Below are 24398 nucleotides of genomic sequence, written 5' to 3' on the forward strand. Positions count from 1 at the left end.
ACACAGAGACAGACAGACAAAAACACAGACAGACAGACAGACAGACACTGACAGACAGACACATACTGACAGACAGGCAGACAGACACACAAACACACTGACAGACAGACACACACTGACAGACAGACAGGCAGACAGACACACAAACACACTGACAGACAGACAGACACACAAACACACTGACAGACAGAAAAAAAACACAGACAGACAAACACACACACACACACACACACACACAGAAAGACAGACACACATACACAGTCAGACACACAAGCACGCAGAAAGACATGCAAACACACACACACACAGACACACACACACACACACACACAGAGAGAGACAGACACTGACAGACACACACAAACACATACACACACAGACAGACAGACAGACACTGACAGACACACAGACAGACACACACACAAACACGCACATAGACACACAGAAAGAAAAACAGACAAAAACACAGACAGACAGGCAGGCAGACAGACACACACACACACACACACACACACACACACACAGAGAGACAGACACGCAGACACACATACACAGTCAGACACACAAACACGCAGAAAGACATGCAAACACACACACACACACACACAAAGAAATATAGACAGACACACACACACACACACAGAGAGAGAGAGAGACAGACACGCAGACACACATACAAAGTCAGACACACAAACATGCAGAAAGACATGCAAACACACACACACACACACACACAGACACACACACACACACAGAAAGAGAGAGAGACAGACACGCAGACACACATACAAAGTCAGACACACAAACACGCAGAAAGACATGCAAACACACACACACACACAGACACACACACACACACACACACACATACACACACACACACAGAAAGATAGACAGACACACACACAGAGAGAGAGAAAGACAGACACACAGACACACATACAAAGTCAGACACACAAACACGCAGAAAGACATGCAAACACAGACAAAAGCACACACACACACAGACACACACACAGACAGACAGACAGACAGATAGACACACACAGATAGACAGACAGACACCAACAGACAGACACACACAGACAGACTGACACACAGACAGACAGACACTGACAGACAAATAGACACACACAGATAGACAGACAGACAGACAAACACAGACAGACAGACAGACACACACAGATAGACAGACAGACACACAGACAGACAGACACTGACTGACAGACACACACACACAGACAGACACACACACAGACAGACAGACAGACACACACACGAACACGCCCACACACACACACACACACACACACACACACACAGAAAGACAGACAGACACACAAACAGGCAGAAAGACATGCATACACAGACAAAAGCACACACACAGACACACACCCAGACAGACACACAGACAGACACTGACAGACACACAGACAGATAGACACACACAGATAGACAGACAGACACCAACAGACAGACACACACAGATAGACTGACACATAGACAGACAGACACTGACAGACAGATAGACACACACAGATAGACAGACACACAGACAGACAGACACTGACTGACAGACAGGCAGACAGACACACACATGCACACAGACAGACACACATACAGACAGACAGACAGACAGACACACACACACACACACGAACACGCACACAGACACACAGAAAGACAGACAGACAGACATACACACACACACACACACACACACACATACACAGTCAGACACACAAACACGCAGAAAGACATGCAAACACAGACACACACACAGAAAGACAGACAGGCAGGTAAACATACAAATAGGCAGACATACATACAAACACACACACACACACACACACACACACAAAGAAAGAAAGGCAGGTAAGCAGACAGACAGTTTGTGATGTGTTTTCACAGGATCTGCTGGACATATCAACTTATCTGCACTTTATTTACTTTTCCTGCCATCCTAAAACACAAACACACTTTGATGTTTCCTAACAGGTCAAAGTATCTGAGATGAAATCTGCTGTCTCAGCCCTTCGGTATCTCATAGTTTTGAAGACGAGCACATGATTCACCTGCTCCCGCAGCAGACCTGATGGAAACTCCTAATCATCTCATCAAAGTCAACATCAGACTTTGTGCTGAAATCACAAGACTATGTGCTTTTTCCTCTACTGTTCCCAGTCTTCAAAGTCAACACCCTACAGATCTCCAGTCTGCCTGCCGATGTCAGTCCTGAGTTCAACTCATAATCCTGCTCTCGTCCAGATGAGCTCGTCTACAGGCTGCCGTCTCTGCGCTGTTCAGGGTGCTGAATTCACTCATGTCTGCAGGACATTTCAGGCCATTTTAATACTGGAACATAATTTACTTCTGTTTTTTCTTTGTCAAATGCAATATAACCTCATATATGTTACACACCAAACTATTTAACAGCCCTGCTCCACGGTCCACGCACTAAATCTTTTGAGTTATGAAATGACAACATGACACCGCACCAGAACAAAACAACATCAAACTGTGCAAAAACAACAACAAGAAAGACAAACAAAACACCGGCTTCCCTCAAAACAACAGCATGTTAGACTGCCTTATGTTTTCAATCTTAGATTTAAAAGATTAAGCATGCCTACATCTGCACAAGTGCACATCAATCACTTCTGGTTGTTTGTTTATAAAAAACATACTGCATAGATTTCAAAGCCATCAACACAAGCACAATATAAACAGATATATAGAAATATAAATAACTGGGGGGTTCACTGACGACGACTACTTTTTTAAATTCTCAAATTTTGCTATTATTCTTATTATTATTTTCAAGGCTTTTAGACTTCACAGTGTTGCCTTTTTTATTTATCTTTATTGATTAATTTTGTCGAATGCAATAAAGTTATCAAGATTTTTGAACTTCACTGCATTACATTTTGATTCTGCAAATATGCTGATCTCTGGCATCATCACGCAGGCTATGACAGATCTACTGCATAATATTTCACATGGCTTATTTCAGACATTCAGTCCCATGCAAACCCAGCAGCTCACTGCAAGCCTGAAACAGATGATGTCATCTCTGTGGTGGGAGCCTGGAAGGGAGCGCATTGGCATCACATGACGCACCAGTTGTGGAAGTTCATTCTGATGCATCCATTCGTGCGTGACTGTGTGGAAAAAACAAACGTCTGGCAGCCAGAATATTTTCTAACTTGAGACTTAAAGATTGACTTGGTATCGTGTCGTTAACGCTCTCTGTTGGCAGAAAGCGGAATGAAAAGCGATGCTTAATCAATCAAAAACCAACGTGCATTGGTGAACTGCGTGGCATTCGGAGATTGCAAACTCAAATTGGTGCTTTTTCTGAGTCCGAAGGAAACGAAAGAGACGCAATGCAAAGCGCGAAAAGTGATGCGCAAAGCAACCGCGCACGCCGCGCGCACACACACACATCTGCAAGCATGCTTCACTTTTCTCTTGTTTTTCTCCTGGCTGGATGGAGATGGGGGCGGGTGGGGTATTTGGGGTCTTTCGGGGATTTGAGGGTCGTGTGGTTTAAAAGAGGGGCAGGTCCGTGTTGCTCTCCAGACGCGCAAAGGCGCGGGGAGGGAAAACCCTGGAGATGTCAACACAGTACAGTATGTGTGAACCGGTGGCACAGAAACATCACGGCTGAGGTCTGGATACATTCACAGATACAATTACACCATACTGAATGATAAGCCAATGTGAAATAAAGGTGTATAGTGTTTTCTCTGTGTGTGTGTAAATGGATTAATATCATGTCCGGTGCACACAAAGTATGCCAACATCAAGTTTTTTGCCAAAGGTCTGCACATTACATAGCCTATATGGTTACTTAATTCTAGAATCAGTAGTAATATATAACTTGGTTAAATCGATTCTGCACGATTCCCATGTTGTTACACCACCTGGTTAAGCATCATTATTGTGCACATGTACAAACATGCATTCATGCGTTAAACTTGGACATGAATCATACCGGCTATTACTGTAGGGGAGCGCTGACCACCCTCCGGCTTGACCCACATCTGGAGAGTAAAATTTCCCCTCGGTATCTCCACGCCGGGTTTGAGTCTCAGCTGATCCCCTCTGCCCGTGAAATACACGGCTTTTCCCCGAGAGGAACTCGCGTCCTCCGCTGGAGAGGAGCGGCGGCGCTGGCGCGGACGCCGGCGATCCAGCGCGGGGAGGGAGCGCTTGCCCCGGGGCAGTCGGGTGGCACAAGCCCCCGGGAAGACCGCTTTGGCTTCTCTCATCTTCACCACCTCGCGCTTGGAGCGGGTCTTTCTTAGGACCGTCCCGCAGTCTGATCCCACGCACAGGATGAGCAGACTGGCCAGACACTGGAGAAAAGTCCAAACTTTCATTTTATCCAAAAACAGTGATGATGGGTAGATAAGAAGTCCCAAAAGCAATGCGCCCGGTCGCCAAAGTCCCTCCACTTGTTGTTTTGGGTCTTTTCCTCTTCAGTCGTTTGTCAAACACGAAGGTTCCAGACACACAAACCCATGGAGGTCTTTCCTCTTTATAGCTTTATACACGAGACGCATTTACCGCGCCTGGAGGCAAAAGTGAATCTTCTGCGCGCTTAGGGGTTGATTCATTGATAATCAATCAGTAATCGATAACGATCTTCATGCACGTTTAATCTTCTGTATAACTCGCAAAACAATGTTGAGAAAACACGTGTGAACGCAGAACAGGTCCAGACACGCCGAGCTGTCATATGTGAGGATGTGTTTGTGCTGAAGTTGGATGAGATGTTCTGCTTGTGCTGTCCAGAGCATCGCGGATCCCCATGGATGTGCTGTGAGATCCTTCAGTCCTGTATGAATGAGAGTGATCATCACATGAGAGCAGAACAGCCCATGTTTCAATCCTGCAAGAGTTTCCTCCTATTGTGCTGAGCTGAAGTCACAGGTAACTCACTGAGCTTGCACACACGCTCGCTCCTCTAAGTGTTGGATAGTGTTTCCAGTGTATGTGTGTGTGCGTGTTTGTGCGTGTGCGCGCGCGTGTGTGTGTGTCCCTCTAGTGGCTACAATTCAAATAATCTCATTCATTCGAAAGTTTTGGTGGTTCAGAGCTGGAGAACTAAACTTGTTTTTAGTTTTCGTGTAAAGCATTGCTTTAGTAAGGTTGTTTGTTTCCAGGGTAGAAATAATGCACTTTCGGATGAAAGCATCTGCCAAATGTGTAAACGTAAACTTTGTACTTATGGTTTATAAAGTCTGAATGTGCTTTTTTTATTAATAAGATCTTGGCAGACTTTGAGCAATGCATTACATATTACCGTAATGCACACAATAATGAACATTAAGTGTTAATTACACGCCTTTTAAGAGGTCCCTCGGTCTGCATGTGTCCTGCCGAAACAGGAAAAGACCTGGAATCTGGGCTATTCTCCATTAAATTGTCCGAGAGTTTATTTCCTCAGTTCTTTGAGGTGGTCCACCTTTGTATAGCAGACCATCTGTGTGGAGCGTGGAGACAGAGCTGCTGTGGAATGCCACAAGATCTTTTGTTCTCTGTTTGTTTGGTGTAAACGAACACGCAGACAGCAGAAAATTGCTACCTACCATAAAACAAGGCCAAACCAATGTTAAATATTTGCCTCAGTTTTGTCACATTGCAGTGGCTGGAGCACATTTTTTCCTTTGTCCAGACGGAAGAGAGGAATGACGCGGGTCATAGTGGTCATGTCACCCTGACTGACTGATAGACCATCATCTCATCTCTCTTTCCGTTCCACTGAATTCCATCTTACAAAGGACATGGCGTCAAAGTTTGGCTAACACTCCATAATAGCTTCACTGAGATCATCATTCATCGAGAACATCATTGCTTACATTATAAGTTGCACAAAAATGAAATGATAATTCACAATTTGCATAAAACAAACAAAGGCTGCAACTAACGATCATTTTCATAACCGATTAATCGGACGATTATTTTTTCCAATTTATTAGATAAAAGCCCTAAACATTGGTTCAATTAGATTTTTTACTTATTATAGTTAAATAAATTCTGTGAAGTAGTGTAAGCTTTTTACTAATATAATCTTGTCCAGTTTTTAAATGGTAAAACATATTTAAATGTCTAAATATAACATACTGAGTTTCTAGGAAACTTAAGGGGTGTGCTGGTGAGGAAATTCTGTCACAGAAAAGTAAACAAATTTTGATCTTAAACTTTAGATCTTGATGAGTTGTGACATTATTCATGTTATTATTCAACTAATCGGTAATGACACTAGTTGACAACTATTTTCCTAATCGATTTTATCGATCAGTTGTTGCTGCTCTAAAACAAAGACCATTATGAAGAATTACATTACAATTATTTATTTATATTTTGTGCTGGTCAGAGATGAATCGCGATTAATCTCATACAAAATAAAAGTTAGTTTTTGTGTAATAAAAAGTGTGTGTGTATTGTGTGTAATTATTTTGTATACTTAAACCTGCACACATACATGTATACATTTTAGAAAATGTTTATTTATATATTTTTTATTTACATATAATATAGAATATATAAAAATATTTACACATATACTTGGCAAAAACTAACTTTTATTTTTGATTAATCGCGATTAATCGCATACAAAATAAAAGTTAGCTTTTGCATAAAAAGTGTGTGTGTGTACTGTGTTTTATTATTATGCATATTTAAACCTGCACACATACATGTATACATTTATATATCCTTTTTATTTATATAGAATATAGAATATATAAAAATACTCACTCATATATTTGGCAAAAACTCACTTATTCTGATAAATTGCGATCAATCTTTGCCCAGCACTAATTATATACTTTATTTGTGAGTGTACTCTGTTTAGATGTTGAATGTTTGATTATCAGGACAACAGCATCCTTATGTCAAATGATCGGATAGACAGAAATAGCTTTGTGAATTGCTTTAAAGGCAATGTCCGGGGTTAGTCACAATGCTGTAGATTGAACGTCATTTAGTACAACTGATAATTAAGTCAAGATCAGCTTCCTAATGGCCCTTTTGCTTAAAAGTCCCCCCCCTCCCCAGATACAGAAATCTCCTCTCATCATTTACACACCCACATATTTTTTTTTTTCATTTCATTATCTTCTTAAGTAACAACACGAGGGTGAATCTCCTTAAACATTTTCTGTTAAAACAAACACTTTTAAGTCACTTCATTTTTTATTACGTAAGTCACTTAATTGTCCTAGTATCCTTTAGGAACCCATGATATATACGGTTTAATTCAATCTAGCGCCTTTCAATATCAAGTGTCACATTTAATTAGTATTACTTACACCTCCCATATAGTTCTGTATGTAAAATCGGCTTATTATGAGGACATGTTGATTTTTTCACTGATTTTGTAAAACATCCTTTTCTAGTGACCCTGAAGAAGAGTGGATGAATCTTATTAAGGAAAATCAGATACTTGTTAAAGGAATCAATATTCAATCCTGTGCCAACAACAACCAACCGATGCAAGACAGTGCATAATATTTAGAAGAGAATTACATGATAATCCTCTGAATGTCAATCTCTGGGCTGATTTCTGATTGACTGGAACATAAAAGGCAAAACACACTGAGGTATAAACCATTAATGCCAAAATAATCTGTTACTTTATAGCAGCTTAGAGAGAGAGAGAGAGAGAGAGAGAGAGAGAGAGAGAGAGAGAGCACATCTTATACAACAGTTACATCCAGTCCATAAATCTGATTAAAAAAGAGATGTTTAAAGATGGCTGATATAACACAAGAATAACACCTTCTCCTGTCCACCATGTATCAACACTACATTTTACAAAGTAGACAACCTACTGACTAAAACCAAAGGTATCACAAAGTGTCAGTCTCTTAAAGGGATGGTTCACAAAAAGGTGGAAATTCTGTCATCATTTATTCACCTTCAAGTTGTTCCAAACCAGCTGAACCCAAGGTAGATATTTTGAAGAATGTTTGTACTGTAACAGGGCAGATCTGGGGCACTATTGACTTCCATATTAGGACAAAATAATACTGTGGAAGTGAATGGTGCCTCTGATCTGTTTGGTTACAAACATTCTTCCCTTGTGTTGAGTGAGTAAACGACGACAGAATTTTCATTTTTCGGTGAATTATTTTTTAAAAGTCTTTCTTAGGAGCTTGAAGTATTAAATGTGGGGTAAGCGTTTTCTGGGAACCGTTGTTGATATTTCTAATAACCAAAACAAACAAGCCCCTATCCCAGTAGGATCTAGATCATCTTTTGATAGACACATACGCACGCAACCCAGTCAACGATTATAGTAAACAAGGTTGAATGTGTTTTGAAAGTGGTTTTGCTCTGTTTTTGATTAGTTTTGCTCTGTTTCACACAGAAGGCGACGTTAAACATCCGGCACAAGAGGAAGGTTGGAACGTTGCCGTGGAGACATAGATCGAAATCCAATCAGACTTATAAATCATTATTATTATATGCTTAGTAAGTAACCATTGACAATCGTAGCAAGGAGACCGTTTTGATGAACACTTATTTTGTACTGTTTATTGTTGTTTATTTTCAACCAAAAAGTTACAGATTGCAGCTTTAAAGTCAAAACCTCCAAAAAATTCCTGATTTACTACACAAAAGTATTCATTTTTCAATACCTTGACTGATAATGTCAGAACACAAATTCAACAATTCCCCACTTGTAATGACATAAGAGTTGAGCTAGTTTACTACGTAAAACCGATCATAGCAGTGGGCGTTTATGTGTAAGACTTCAATGTGGCCTGCCCATCAAAACCAGGGTATAAAATAGCCTATTACTTAATGCTTTTGATGTTTTTTAATGTAAAAACCAAGCAAACGTCATAATGCTGCTTTCGCACCAGCCGCGGTAGAGGCGTATAGCGCGAGTGAATTAAATGTTAAGTCAATGTGAAGACGTGTTGACGCGCATGTGGAGGTTGCGCGGCGTGAATAAATGTGGGTTTACACCAGATGCGAGTTTAACGATTTGCGCGAGTAGATTACATACAAAGTCAATGCAAAGACGCAATCAGACGCGTCCTCGCGTGGGGCGATGCGAATGACGCAATATGGGCGGCGCGTTTGCCGTGAAAACACGCGCTATTCGCCTCAAACGCGTCTTCATTCAAGTTGAAAATATTCAACTTGAGCGAAAAATTCGCATGACACGCAGTTAAATCCCGCGAGTAATCTAGAGCGAGCAACGCGATGCGATTGCACGCTTTGCGTTTGGTGAAAACCCACACTAAGATGTTTAGTGCGGCGTGGTAGACGCAATTCTGCATCATTCGGGCGTCTAGTTCGCGCGAATTGAGCGTCTGGCGTGGTACGCACAAATGGTGCTTTTTGTGCATTTTGCATTTGACGCAAATTTTCGGCTGACGTCCGAGTTGAAAAATTTGAACTTTGGCCCGCCCGGAGTCACTCATGCAGCATAAAGGCTTGATATTGTCCGTGAGCAGTCACCCGGAGCAATACGACACAACTTATTTCTATAGAGACAGGAATAAAAAGGACCTCGTTTGGAAGAGTGTCAGCGAGGACATTGGGCAACCTGGTAAGTTGTAAATACACTTTTCAATTTTGAGTCACGTGACGTTTATCGACATGTCCACTTTAATAAATAAAATGTAGGAAATGCATGTTATTGTGGAGACATTTACCACATTTCTCCCTTGTCCGGCACATATATCCAGCATGGACAGGATGTGCTTTTCCTGAAATCTCTCCATAAAAAAGGAACTGACAGACATGAAACGGATGTGTCATTCAGACCGGAAAGCTCTTTATAAACCTCCCGGTCACCCTGACGTCATGAACGGGCGCTTAATTAGAATCATAAGCGCGAGCAGTTGGCATCCCGACATTCAATCTAATCTTCAGCAGGACACAGAGGTGATGTAAAAGCCCGTCACTGTCATCTGAGAATGAAGTCATCCACCAATCCAGCCAAGATCTCAACATGAAGTCTTCACCAGACCTTCAAATCAAAATCGTGAGATATTTGTCTTATAAAGTCTCGTCATCTTACAGGATTGGGTAAAAGTTTGAATTGAAGGAATATGTGATTCTGTCTGTGAAATATAAGTCTCATTTTATAAGATTAAGAGCATCAATGTTTGGTTTCAGTGTAATAAAAATTGAAAAATCTATTTATCACAAGGAATTTAAACAACTGATCTATAAAATCTATATAAAACATCTATATATAATCATTTCTGTTCCCTTGACCTTTTTAGGATGTAATGAATGAATTTTAGTAACCCGCTGTGACGGCTGAACACATGATGTAATGGCGTCTTTCCCTGCGGTTTGTTCGTGTGCATATGGAGGTGGTTAAAGGCCTCATTAGCCGCTTTGTGTTAAGCACTTACAGCGATGTGCTACTATAAAAACACGGACCGATGAATTAACAGCACAGAGAGCTTTACAGCATCACCCTGCGGCTAAACTACAGATCTGCTGTCTCAGTACAGTAACACACAGACAGGACTCAAGTTTAATATCGGCTACAAACAGAAGAAATTTTATGAAGGCTTAAACACCTATAACGACGCCTAACTTAAGTACTTGAATGAACCATACTAAAAAAAAACTTTATTTAACCTCTACCTGATGTCATTTCCTTTAATGTAGGAGCGGCTTCAACTTTCTGTTACGCTGATACTGAAATGGTTGTAAAATCCCAGACACCGGTTTAATGCAATAAAATTCCTAATTGGATCCAGTTAAAAGCAATCGTGCAATTTAATTCAGACACGCATGCAATTTTTGCAATAAACCACCATCAACACCCACCAAGGGTCACAGAGAGTGTCTTAATCTGAAGTGCTGTAAAACTGCACAATTTTAATAAAAGTTTCTTAACCGGAATACAAACGCTTCAAGGAGCGGAAAATGCAAACCTACAGTCTGTGGAAAACAGGAATAAAATTCAAAAGTCGTTTTTACATGCCAGTGACCTGTTAATAATGGTTTTAATTTGCTTTGGTAAAAGCAAACTATTTTTCTACACTTAACTTTAGGATTAACACCCTGTTGCATGTCACATTAACAATCACAATTATCTACACCATGTGTAGGTCAGCAATACAGAGCTCAACTTTAGAAACAAACAAACAAAGTAGGATATGATTATCCATAAGACCCTATAGGGAATTCGACACAATCTCATGGCAATTTGTATGTGTTTTACGAGGTGGCTAATTCGTACGACCACATTCGTACGTTTTGCTTTCGCCCCTGTGACATTGGAGTGAGGGACAGGGTTTCATTATTGTTTTTATAACAATCGCACATATTTGTACATTTCACTTCATATGAATTCATATGAATTAGCAAAATATGTATGAATTCACGTGAGATCAGGCTGGGGAAATCAAACTTTTGGTCTACAGAGTAATTGTACTACGAAAACAAACTGTAACTTTCAATAACTGTCACATTGTCTAAAACTGAAAATTACCCTTTACTGAAATAATTCTACAAAACAACTCATTCTTTTTCTTTTGCACCTCCCCAGACAGTAGATGACTCCGGGCCAGACCTGCACCGGACCCACACCGGATCTGCATACTTTGGTGCGGATCGGGCATCTGCTGTCTAGGTCTGGACTAGGGTTGGAAAATTCTGGGAATTTTCAAGGCTGAAAACTTTCTATGGGAATTACCGGGAATATATGTGATTCAATGATAATATATGTGAATTAACGGTAATATTTGTGATTTACCGGTAATAAATGTGAATTAACGGGAATATATGTGATTTAATGGGAATATATGTGATTTAACGAGAATATATGTGATTTAATGGGAATATATGTGATTTAACAGGAATATATGTGAATTAAAGGGAACATATGTGATTTAACGGGAATATATGTGAATTAACGGTAATATATGTGATTTAACAGGAATATATGTGAATTAAAGAGAACATATGTGATTTAATGATAATATATGTGAATTAAAGGGAACATATGTGATTTAACAGGAATATATGTGAATTAAAGGGAACATATGTGATTTAACAGGAATATATTTGAATTAACGGTAATATATGTGATTTAACGGTAATATATGTGAATTAACGGGAATATATGTGATTTAACAGGAATATATGTGATTTAACGGGAATATATGTGATTTAATGGGAATATATGTGAATCAGCGGATATATTTGTGGTTTAACGGGAATATATGTGATTTAACAGTAATATATTTGATTTAACGGTAATAAATGTGAATTAACAGGAATATATTGTGAGGTTTTAACAAGGAACGAACCCAAGTGCAGACGTAGACAATGAAAATAGAATAATGGTCAGAATAATTCAATACTAAAACCACGCATCTCCCACATAAACATGGTACTGCCAGAACCCTGTCACAAAGACTAGATATAATTTAAGACCTGACATATATGTGAATTAGCTAGAATATATGTGATTTAACAGTAATATTTGTGATTTAATGGTAATAAATGTGAATTAACGGGAATATATGTGATTTAATGGGAATATATGTGATTTAACAAGAATATATGTGATTTAATGGGAATATATGTGATTTAACGGGAATATATGTGATTTAACGGGAATATATGTGATTTAACAAGAATATATGTGATTTAATGGGAATATATGTGATTTAACGGGAATATATGTGAATTAACAGGAATATATGTGAATTAAAGGGAACATATGTGATTTAATGATAATATATGTGAATTAACGGGAATATATGTGATTTAACAGGAATATATGTGATTTAACAAGAATATATGTGATTTTACGGGAATATATGTGAATTAACAGGAATATATGTGAATTAACGGTAATATGTGAATCAGCCAGAATATATGTGATTTAACGGGAATATATTTGAATAAACCGGAATATATGTAATTTAACGGGAATATATTTGAATAAGCCGGAATATATGTGATTTAACGTGAATATATGTGATTTAATGGGAATATATGTGAATTTACAGGAATATATGTGATTTAACGGGAATATATGTGATTTAATGGGAATATATGTGAATTTACAGGAATATATGTGATTTAACGGGAATATATGTGAATTTACGGGAATATCTGTGATTTAACGGGAGCCAGCTAACCAGTAAATCAGATATCTAAATGTAAGCTAGCACTATTTCAATGAAAATTTATGAGGCTAGCTATCATGTAGCTGTGATGCTCTTTCTTCTACATTCTGCTAGCCAGTTTTCTGTTATCATACAGAATTACTTTAACACACAAAAGTTTGGACACATTTATTGGACAAACACAATTAAGTTTATTACGTTTATTACAAGCATAATAATGTTTATTATGTTTTTGTGTTATTCAAAGAAAGAATCAATTAAAGTTCTACTTTAATTGATTAAATCAAGTCAAGACGTCATTTTTTTTTTACATTTGCATTACCTTGCATGCATGTCTGCTTTTGACCAAACAAAATGTTTATTTATGTTTGTATATTATATAGTTTATATAAATGTATATTACATTTCAAAATAATTACCGTTAAGTTTCCAATTTGGTATATTTTCAAAATTCACCAGATTAAATTCCCATGGAAAGTTTCCGGACAACACTTACATAATTTACAGTTAATGTGCAGATGCCTTAATCCAAAGCAACTTTTATCAGTATGTTTGCTCGCTGGCTATCGAACCCATGACCTTTTGCCCTTCCAATCCAATAGTCTACCAAGAATCATCGTGATTTTTATTGTCATCAGGATATGAACTTGACATATTTTAACTTAGATTAGAAACCACTGACAATATGATGCAGTGTCGTGCCAAATCTATTTAAAGCAAAGCAGACCAAATCCAAATGGAGAGAGAAATGGGAAAATGTGACAAATCAAAAAACTAAATATAAAATACTAAAATAATCTAGTTGCAGACGTGGTACCAAGACTTCACAAATACACTAAGAGGCAAATGTGTTATTTCATGTTGTGCACAGACAGAAAATGATCAGCAAAATGAGTTTGAAGTTCTGGTGATGATGACATCTAGTGGAGTTTGCAGGTGTAAACAAGAATCACTAAATAAATCCTACTTATACAACAGTCAGCAAGCAAAGCCAGACACACAGACGTGGCTATTCTCCTAAAAAAAAGAGAGAGAATTGTATCGCATCAAGTTGTATACCATTAAATATTGTGATATCAGAAGCATGATCATGTTTGAAGAGTTATTGCAATTTATTAAGTGATAATTAAAATAAGATTTCTTTTTGTTTTTCAAAGGCTCCAGAAGACTTACGCGTGACTTTCATGTTGCTTTTTGATAGCCTGAGGTCATGGGGTGTTATTCTATGAAGATGTTTTAAAAATCCATGTCTGCGTTTTATGAAAAAATAACACGAGGGTAGGTAAATTATTTTCATCTGGAGCACGTTTTTACCAAAATGTGATGTAAGGGGTTATAAGGCTATGTGTTGTTTACTGGATTATGTAACCATTCTCAAAACAAACATGGCACACAATGGTTTTGTGATTAGCTTGAATTTATTTTATTTAAATTTAAGAGCATATAGCAAGAAGAGCACAGCTGCCAGAGGAACATTTTTGGCCCACAGTACAGAGCAGACGGTTTAAATGCATGCAGACAAAATTCCAATCGCTAGACACAAGACATTCATCAAACCAAACATCAACCCATCTAAAAGTGAATTGCGATGACAAGTCAAGAATTCGGAAGCAAGACTTTTCCAATATTTCATTCAGCCTCTGCATTCAGATTTTAAACAAATGTCCTGTGATCTTCAGCCACTTTGTCAATCTTTTGATTAAGCTGCTAAAGCTAGCCAACACAACGTGATCTCCATCCCATCTACATTCATAAACCATTCAAACTTTCAAAGGAGGTTTTTTGACCCGCGGTGACAGAAATCATATAGTCTGTAGATCTGATCTCTTCAGGCTTGCTGAGACTGCATGTTAAAGACATCACAACAGGAACTGGCTGATGTTTATAACCACGATGATGCAATTGATCTGGAACCATCATAAAAGACAAAACTCATCAAAATGCATTTTATTTATCTCAACGGCTATATCAGATTATAAAAGAGAAGGATGACTCAACAAAAGATCAACAGCTCATATAAGCTTAACACTGATCATCTCCCAACCAAATCACGTGGCTGAATTCAGCATGGAGTAACCATCTGAAGACCTGGTTGATCTCTGTGAGGATTTTGTGCTATAAATCAAGCACTCAAGAGCTCCAATGATGGATGATTATATTAAGATGCCAAACCTTTCGTTTCCACTCTGGAAAACATCACTTTATAAAATTTTATATTTTTGGTAGAGAAATGTATATATATATATATAATGTTTGAACAGAGGCACATTTTGTGTTAATTTATTCCAGTTACATATAACTCACAAAGATAGTTTAACTCCGGTTATCACTCATTTAATTAATTTGTCATTTAAAGGTATTGTTTTTCCTACTGCATGGAAAAAGCCATTGTTACTCCTATTTTTAAATCTGGAGACCATTATGAAGTTACAGTAGTAACTACAGACCCATAAGCATACTGCTGGTACTCTCAAAGGTTGCAGAGAAGATTGTCTTTAAACAACTGACATCCTATCTTAATACCATTGAGTCTGGCCTACATTGTATGCGATTTGGCTTCAGAGTAAATCATTCTACTGAAACAGCTACTTTACATTTGATAGAGCAAATAAAGTCTAAAGTTGACAAAGGAGGATTTGTTGGTGCTATATTTTTAGATCTACGTAAAGCCTTTGATACCCTTAATCATACAGTTCTCCTTACTAAATTGTCTACATTTCAATTTTCACCTGAAGCTTTGGCATGGGTAATTTCATACAACAATGTGCAAAAATTTAAGGGGTTAAGTCCTGTAATTTGCATTATACAGTGGGTGTACCCCAAGGATCAGTACTAGGTCCCTTACTATTTAGCTTGTATATTAATGATCTCCCGTAACAGTGTGAAGGGAAACAAGTCAAATGTATGCTGATGATTCTGTTATTTTCACACATGCCAAAACAGCAGAATTAGCATCTGAGAAGTTAAAAGCTGCTATAGAAAGGATTACACAGTGGCTGGAACAGTCATGCCTTAGCTTAAATATCAGTAAAACAAAAGGATTTTTTTTTCTCAAAAACAAAGGTTAAATCTTCTGATGTTGAGATATCTAGTAAAGGTGAAAAGATAGAAATAGTAAATGAGCTCAATTATCTTAGTATTATACTGGACTCAAATCTCAACTTTTAAAAAACGTAAACAAAATGGTGAGAAATATTAAACACAGTATGACCAACTTTAGACAAATTAGACAATGTCTTTCTTTTGATGTAGCAAAGGCCCTTGTTGGGGTCAAGCTGGTGAAATTGTTATTAAACCCTTAAAATCTCTATATAAACAGACATCAAAAATTTTAGATAAAAAGTCAAATCATTTTTACTCTTGTAGGATCAAAGAGAAACATAATTTTTTAAACTTTGACAATTTAAGATTTTATTCAAGTTTGTGTATGGTTCATAAAATCCTATGGTCTGATCCCTCCTGTATTATGTGATTTTATTCTTCTTTGCTGTGAAACCTCTATGAGATCTATCAGACTATCACTTATGAGTGATTCCGCATTTAGACTATCAGCTTTCGCAGTGAAAGCCACTAAACAGTGGAAGTCCCTACCAGAGGATATTAAAGGGTGTAAAACTCATGTTTTTTTTTTTTATTGAAGATAAAATCTTTTTTTAAATCGAACCAATTATGTAACCATTGAAATAGTTGTAGTTAATTGATCTATTTTTTAATGTCCCTGACAGTATTTGTGTATGTATGCTTTAATTGTATGCGAACATACTGTAGGTATTGTCTGTGTAATGTTATTTAGCATTGACCTGCCTGGGGGGAGTATGGATGAAAATTAGCCTTTGGCTAAATCTGGTACAATACACGAAATGAAATTTTTTGTTAAAAATTGTGCACGTTGCTCGTGGCAGAAGTTGTACATTTCTCAACTTTTCAAGCGGCAACGCGAGCGTCAGCCAATCAGATCGCCTTATGCAAATAACCTAGGCAGAGCCAGCCAATTATGTTTATGGAAGACTTCCGGCCACTTTGCCGTTCTTGCCGGTGGGTGTGTGAAAGCACAGATACAGTGCACACTCTCTTTACTCAGACCCATCCTTTTTAAAGGGGTCAAAAGTAATGGGATAGTTGACTTAAAATCTGTTTTATAGACAGGTATTGTCTATTTGTAAAATAATTTCCTTATGAGTGGCAGATGTTAAAGGTTTAGAGTTCATTTTAAAGGTGCAGTGTGTAATTCTTAGATAATTATATATATATATATATATGCGTGTGTGTGTGTGTGTGTGATGAAACTATGCTTTATTTGTATTAAAAGTCTGAAATAATTGTTACATTAAGTCACAAAATCAACTTCAGCTTGAAGGAGAGATACAATAAAGCCGGCGAGTCTTCTGTTTCCTGTTTTTATCAAACAGCTGAATGGAGTAAAATTGAAACACATGTTTGACAAGTCATAATAACAGAGCTCTACTGTTCAATAAAAACATTTAAAACGGCAAAGCAAAGATTTTACTGCCACCTGCTGTCTACTGATATTAGTGCATTAGAAACATTTTCCCTTTATTCTATTTGCATGACCTCTTAACTACTGCAGAGTCCTTTAGTAAGAGAGCTGTGGCAAAAAGATTGAATGTGATGAACTTGATGAAAGAGGTTTAAATAAGATTACATGTGAGTCAAATAACTTTGCTCACTGATGCGTTTGTAGTGCATTATTCTCATTAAATCAGTACATCTAGGGCAGTGGTTCTCAAACTGGGGACCGTGGCACCCAGGGGGGGCCCAAGTTTAATTTTATAAAATACATTAATTTACCATAAATTCTGTGTATTTAAATCTTAGATAAACAAGGGTGCTTACCAACATAATAAAATGTTTTGTTTCATTTAAATGTAAAGTTTTTATGTCATACATTTTATTAAGGGGACACGAAAGGATGCATTATACACAAGAAAATGTTTGAGAACCACTGATCTAGATGATGTTAGTAGAAAATGAGTCAGGCTAGGACACGCTGAGGATAACGTTAGCAACACATAACAAACCATCAACAGCCTTAAAAAAAATGTAAATTTCCTTAATGCAGATTCATCCATTATTGTGTAATTAGAGATACAGGCTATTAAAGGGATAGTTTCCCCTAAAAAAATAATAATTTTGTCATCACTTACTCACTCTCATGTTGTTACAAACCTGTAGAAATGTCTTTGTTCTGATGAACACGAAGGGAGATATTTTAAGGAATGTTGTAACCAAACCGTTTGTGAGCCACGTTCACTTCCATAGTAGGAAAAAGAAATATGATGGAAGTGAATGGGGCTCATGAAGAGTTTGGTTACCAACATTTCTCAAAATATCTTCCTTTGTGTTCATCAGAACAAAGACATGTATACAGGTTTTTAACAACATGAGAATGAGTAAATGATGACAGAATTTTCATTTTGTAAATATATTTTTGTATGCATATCATGTGTAGTGATTTCTTATTTCTCCGTAATGTCTAATTTCTTGTTTGCGTTTATACATTTTTTTGCACTTTACGGCTGCCGTAGACTACTACGCCATCATTTTTTTACATGACGCATCACAGCGCCAAAAAATATAAGAAAACACAGTGTGAGAACGTTCGTATCTACATGAACATTAAGGATGGACAAATAAAAAACATAAAAGTAGGGCCTCAAAGAGAAAAGAGAAGGCGGAGAAGTTAGTCACAAGTCAAAAACTACCCAAAACATTTTGTTTTTCTTTATTTAAATCTACCCTTTAAAGTAAAAAAGTAAAGTAAAAATATGTGACTACCTTATAAAAGTATATGTTGTTAATAGACCTGCGCGCCACAGTTAACAGTGCCAAGGGGCAAGGTTGGTGGGGGGTCTTTGGCTTAAGGGGGCCCGTAAATTTTTTTGCATATGGGCCCGGGACTCACTTGCTATGCCACTGCCTGTGATGTTTTTGTAAGGTTTGTTTGTACTTAAATATTTTAACATAACTAAGGCCTGGATTCATCTAAACCAGAGCTTTCAATCTTTTTGAGAAAAAGGGCTACAACAATGAATAAAACAATCTGGAGGGCTACTTTTTTGATCTAGTCTGCTCAAAACTTTTTTGTTTTACTTGTTGATTTTATTTTACTTTTTGATATGTTTCATAATTGTTAAAAATGTTAACATGCATAAAAGCAGCCAAGCTAATATAAAAATATGTAATAAATAAATTTAAATTGAGGCTAATAGAATGTGCTTTGGTGGGCAACTCACAGACATAGTGCCAACGGGCACTATGTTGGAGAAGACTGATCTAAACCCTGTCAAGAAAACGACTCATAAGTTTTATATATAACGTGGTGTATTTTTTGTTAAACTTACCTAAACATTACATATCCAAATGTTATGACTGTTATTTAAACCAGTATGATTGACTTTCTTCATAAAGTTACCTTTCATTGTGTTTGTAGAGAGAGCAGCATCAAACTTCACAAGTTTCATAGAACACATAACAATTAATCACAACTAATCACATGTAGAATAAAAGTTTTTGTTACACCATATGTAATTTAATAATAATTTATATATAATAATTTAAGAAATATTTACATGTGTAGTTACATTTTTATATTTATATATAATTTATATTACATACTTAATATATACATCTATTTGTTTCTTAAAATTATACATGCATGTGTGGGTATTTATATATAATTATTTAACACAGCACACACATATATGATGTAAACAAAAACTTTTATTTTGCAAACAATTAGTTGCAATTAATCAGTATGCAGCCCTACAGTAAAGCCTTCAGGTTTTACAAGTAAATGTAATTCATTCATATTTCAAATCAGTACTGGTGTAAGCATTAACACAACAAAATAAAGTGTGAACAAAGCAAACGTGTTCATTTTTGAAGATATTTTATTCTCACAGCACATACTACAGGAGTAAATATAGATTCTCAGAAGAGCGCAGTGTACTACTGACAGTTGATAAGGAGAGAAAACTCTATCATCAGTCATGTTTATAAAAATAGTGTTGTTAAAAAAGTATAAATTAGACCTACAGCTGAAACAACTTAATACACAAAACCAGAAGAAAAAAAATGCCTGTCAAAGACAAACGCAGACGGGACTGAAACAGGAAGAAATCAAACCCTTCTTGAACAAACAGAAAGAGGAATATTAACAACCGTGTCGTATCCATAAATAATCGCGTTTAAAACAGTGTTTTATACTTTCAGATTAGTATTTGTCGTCACACTGCTGCATTTCATGTTCTACAAACGTCCACGTTTCCCCAGAGACACACGTTCGTTCGTTCGTTCGTGCGTTCATCCAGAAAAAAAGCCTTCATGAAATCTGTCAATATCATAGACTGAGTTTATCAAAATATCTGAAATGCTTGAATAGAAAACAGAGGTAAGATGTTTGGAGATTTCTGAGATACTTCTGCCCTCTTGTGGTTAGAGAGAAACACAACCATATTCAACAGCAGCCGTCTCTGTTTCTGAGCCCCGGTTATCAAAGCCTCATTTTTTTTTACATTTCTGCACATGCTAGCCGGTATCGTCATCTTTATTTGAAGGATGCGAGACCGCGCGTCCGACCACATGCTTCCTCGCTCGACGGCACTTTCGAGTCCGTAGATTCCCGCCAGCTAAAGATATAAACTCTTATATTGTCTGCATGCATATCTGTATAATCACACAAAGATGTTCAAGGCATTACGAGACAAACTATATAATACTAATCACATCTTTCCTTTGAAAAACTACTGGAAAATACTCTTTATTTTATCATGGAAGTGAAGTGCTCGTTCACTTAAACGCTTCTGAAACAAAATGTTGTTTCAAGGCAGAGGACAAACATGTGGTCGAAACATCAATGAGAAAGCAGAAACCGTATGCAATTATTCACAATGGCAAACTATACTTTGGTCCTAAATGAACGTTTTCTATTAAATCTATTAAACTGCTGCTGATAAACGAGGACGATACCGATAAAAGAAATCCAGTGCATAAATAATAATGAAATATTCGATTAACGTTAACCTCTCGACGTCAGAAAATCCCTTCAAACTAAGCAGGTAGCTGCCTCTGTTCATGGAGGTGTGTACTGGGACAGTGAGAGACCATTTTTACATTACATAGCCCTATTACTAGAGATACTCCATCCGATATGAATAAATCAAAGCGAAACGAAACCTTTGGGGTCCAAGTGGCTGTTGTAGGTATTGCAGGCAGTATTGTAATAAATAAAACCAACGGCTGCTACAAAGGTGCAAGGCATTATTCTTGAAAGTTGAACCTGTGCTACTGAACATGTTATTGCGACACTATCGTGAAAACTGACAAAACAATTCATAAATTATTAGAAAGCATGTGAGTTCTGCTGGCCGTTTAACACGCTGACGGAGATTAACTTAGTTAACCGATTAACTGAGATCACTGGATCAGAGGTGCGAGTGGTCCATCTCAGACTTTCATCTGCCCACTGCTAAACCGCTGACGAGAGGTATTCGAGCTGTCACAGCAAAGAGTGTCTTTGTGATTTTCGTAAAGGCGTAATTGCAAAAGAAAAACAAACAACAAATGGCTTTAACCAAGTACCCCAGTTTGACCACGGTCGTCATGGACATAAACAATCCACCGGCTCAAATCCGGAAACGTTCCACAGAAAGACATGACGGATGGATGGCACGCAAACTATCGATTTTATTTCATCTATGTGGTTGTTCAACTGAGACGTTAAAGTCAGAGGTTTGCATCTGTGGGGCAGAGCGCTTTTTCATTGTGTTCCCAAGTTCGTCTCAATTGGCATTTGTTGATGAATTGTCAGTGTATGTTTTCTTTGTAAACGTCTATCACGCACCCATCGTTCGACTCTTGTGGTTTTTTGGAAGGTGTGAAGTGATGCATCTGGTTTAAAACAGTCTATGGTGCCATAAGCCCTGAGCCACCTCAAGCAAAGTTGCTCTTGAGGAAGACCAGTTTATTCATCTCCTCCGCATTGACCTGCTGCTTTCTCTTCATGGCTAAAGCTTGCTCGCAGATGTTCACGCATTCTCCGTGCACAGCTACAGCGGGTACGGCCAGCAACCACAAGGCCAACTTCGACAGTCTGGGGTACCTGTCCATCACCGAACCCCAGTACTGTAACAGGTCACCTGTGCCATTAAACAGTGGTTCACCGAGGTACTGGAACAGTTCTTTTCGTACCTGAGGCTCTTCGGGGCTGCACGACGCCCTCTCTAACCCACAATCCACACGGCCGCGCTTGGGCGCCAAAGGTCCGTCTGCATCCCGCTCGTCCACGGCCGCCCCTCCGGATCCGCCGCTTCCAGCTTCCCTCATGTTAGCGGCCATGTCGCACACTCGCGAGATAATGTCCTCGTGTTGATACGCCGGGACTGGGCGAAGCTTCATTTGAGGGTCCAGGATCATTGCGACTTGATGGACGCGCTCTACTTTGAAGTTCTCCTTCAGGGCCTCGAGGAAGTAGTGGCACAGCTTACTGCCGGCACCGGCCTCGCCAGCTTTGGAGGTGAAAAGTTTTTCGAGACGGAGGTAGACGGGGAATACGAGCTGCAGTGTGGGGCAGCGTTCCACACCGAGCTCCAGCGCTGCCTGTCTTAACGGTGCGAGCAAACAAGCGAGCGTGCCGAGGAGGTGCTTGTTGAGTCCCTGCAGGAGCGGCACCGTGCTCTTGGACCGGCCGTATGCTTCGCAGGTGGCCTCAAAGTTCTCGTGAACCTTGAGCAGCGCCTCTGCAATCGGATCCCAGCAGGGTGGAGCGAACGGTTCCTCTGCAGATTTCCCTTCGTGACTGAAACTGGTCGATGCGGCAATGTCGCGGCACGTGGCCAGAAGATCGCCTAGTTCGTGGAGCCCACGTGCCTGCAGGCTGCGGCGGCCAAGGACGGCCTGAACCGTGGCACTCAGAGAGCAAGACGCGCAACGTAGACTCAGTCCGCTGCGACCGCAAAAGGCCAACGAAGACAAGCGTGGTTCCGTCACGTAGACCGTGCGAATTTCCGACATGACGAACTCCGACAGAACATTCTGGACCCAGTGATGGATCTGCTCCGGACCTTCCCGCAGAGAGGCCTCTTTCAGTCCCAGCACGTAGCGTTTGAGTCGTACGCCCTCGACTTGATACGCCGTTAGCAAATAGCAGCAGTCGGGTCCTATAGTCTGTGAATGACAGGTTACTGCGATGCCCTGGGAAGAGTTGGAACCAAGGGCACAGGTGACTTTCACTTTGACCTGATTGTACATACGGGGAAGCTGCTTGAGAGCCAGCGAGCTCATATCTCCCAAGGCCTCACGGATGGAGTAGGCACCGTTACGTGATCCGGTATCCACCAGGGTCTGAGCCAGTTTGAGGAAGTCCTTACTGCTAAGAACGCCAAGGAGTCCAAGGTCCACGCACATCACTCTCAGCAAACGTTCTGCCACCTGTTGCCTCTCTTTTTCTGGGAATAATCGGTTTTCTGCAAAAAGACAGAGTCGTCAATCAATAAAGCTATCTTCAATAGCCTACAAGATAAGTAACTGATTTAAAAACAAGACTTTGTCCATCAAGACTTTATGATAGCGAAAAATGAAAATTACCCCATGATTTGGTCACCCTCAAGCCATAAAGACACATATCTCCATTATCTTTCAGACGAACACAAAAAGATATTTTAGTAAATGTCCTGGCTCTATCAAGCTTTTTCATCGGTAAATAACATGACTTTCAAGCCTAAAAAAGTGATCCATCCTTCACAGAGTTAATGCACTCAGCTCCAGGGGGTTAATAGGGGGGTCTTCTAGGCTTAAGGTCGAGTAAATCATGGGGTAAATTTAATTTTCTGCTAAACTATCTCGTTAATCTGTTGTTATCTTTGGGGCATTTTTACTTTAACTAACTTTAACTTGCCCATTATCTTAAAATTGTGGTGAGCATTTAGTTAAAGGACAAGTTCGGTATTTTACACTTAAAGCCCTGATTTCCGATTGTTTATGATGAAATAGAACGATTTTGACTGAAATTTGGACCTATGATGCTGGCCCGAGAATTTTCGGGTGTTTGTTTTTCACCTCCCACCTCTACAATGGGTGTATAGGTGGACGTACATTCTTCCGTTGAGAGCTTGAATAATAGACACTCCAGCCCAGTTGGTGGCGATAATCCACTTTTGCCAATTGCAAGAATACAAACAAAGTTCCCGGCGCGGAGTAATACCGTACCTCACAGCACATCTAATACAAGTGGAGTTGGACAAAAAC

At 38.7% G+C, this 24398-nt stretch overlaps 2 protein-coding genes across 6 annotated transcripts in view; both read right to left on the reverse strand.

The window, feature by feature from the left end:
• pappaa (pregnancy-associated plasma protein A, pappalysin 1a) overlaps nt 1-5116 on the reverse strand; it is an 84679-nt gene extending 79563 nt beyond the window's left edge. For both annotated transcript variants that reach the window (XM_055200297.2, XM_055200295.2), the window contains exon 1: nt 3998-5116. In XM_055200297.2, the coding sequence (XP_055056272.2) occupies nt 3998-4385 (388 nt within the window). In that variant the 5' untranslated portion in view covers nt 4386-5116. The remainder of the gene's footprint in view (nt 1-3997) is intronic.
• Nucleotides 5117-20026: 14910 nt separating this feature from the next.
• znf618 (zinc finger protein 618) overlaps nt 20027-24398 on the reverse strand; it is a 34035-nt gene continuing 29663 nt past the window's right edge. For all 4 annotated transcript variants that reach the window (XM_055200298.2, XM_055200302.2, XM_055200300.2 and 1 more), the window contains one exon: nt 20027-23617. In XM_055200298.2, coding sequence (XP_055056273.2) covers nt 22086-23617 — 1532 coding nt within the window. In that variant the 3' untranslated portion in view covers nt 20027-22085. The remainder of the gene's footprint in view (nt 23618-24398) is intronic.

This window comes from Misgurnus anguillicaudatus, chromosome 22 (genome assembly GCF_027580225.2).
Source record: "Misgurnus anguillicaudatus chromosome 22, ASM2758022v2, whole genome shotgun sequence".
Lineage (NCBI taxonomy): Eukaryota > Metazoa > Chordata > Actinopteri > Cypriniformes > Cobitidae > Misgurnus > Misgurnus anguillicaudatus.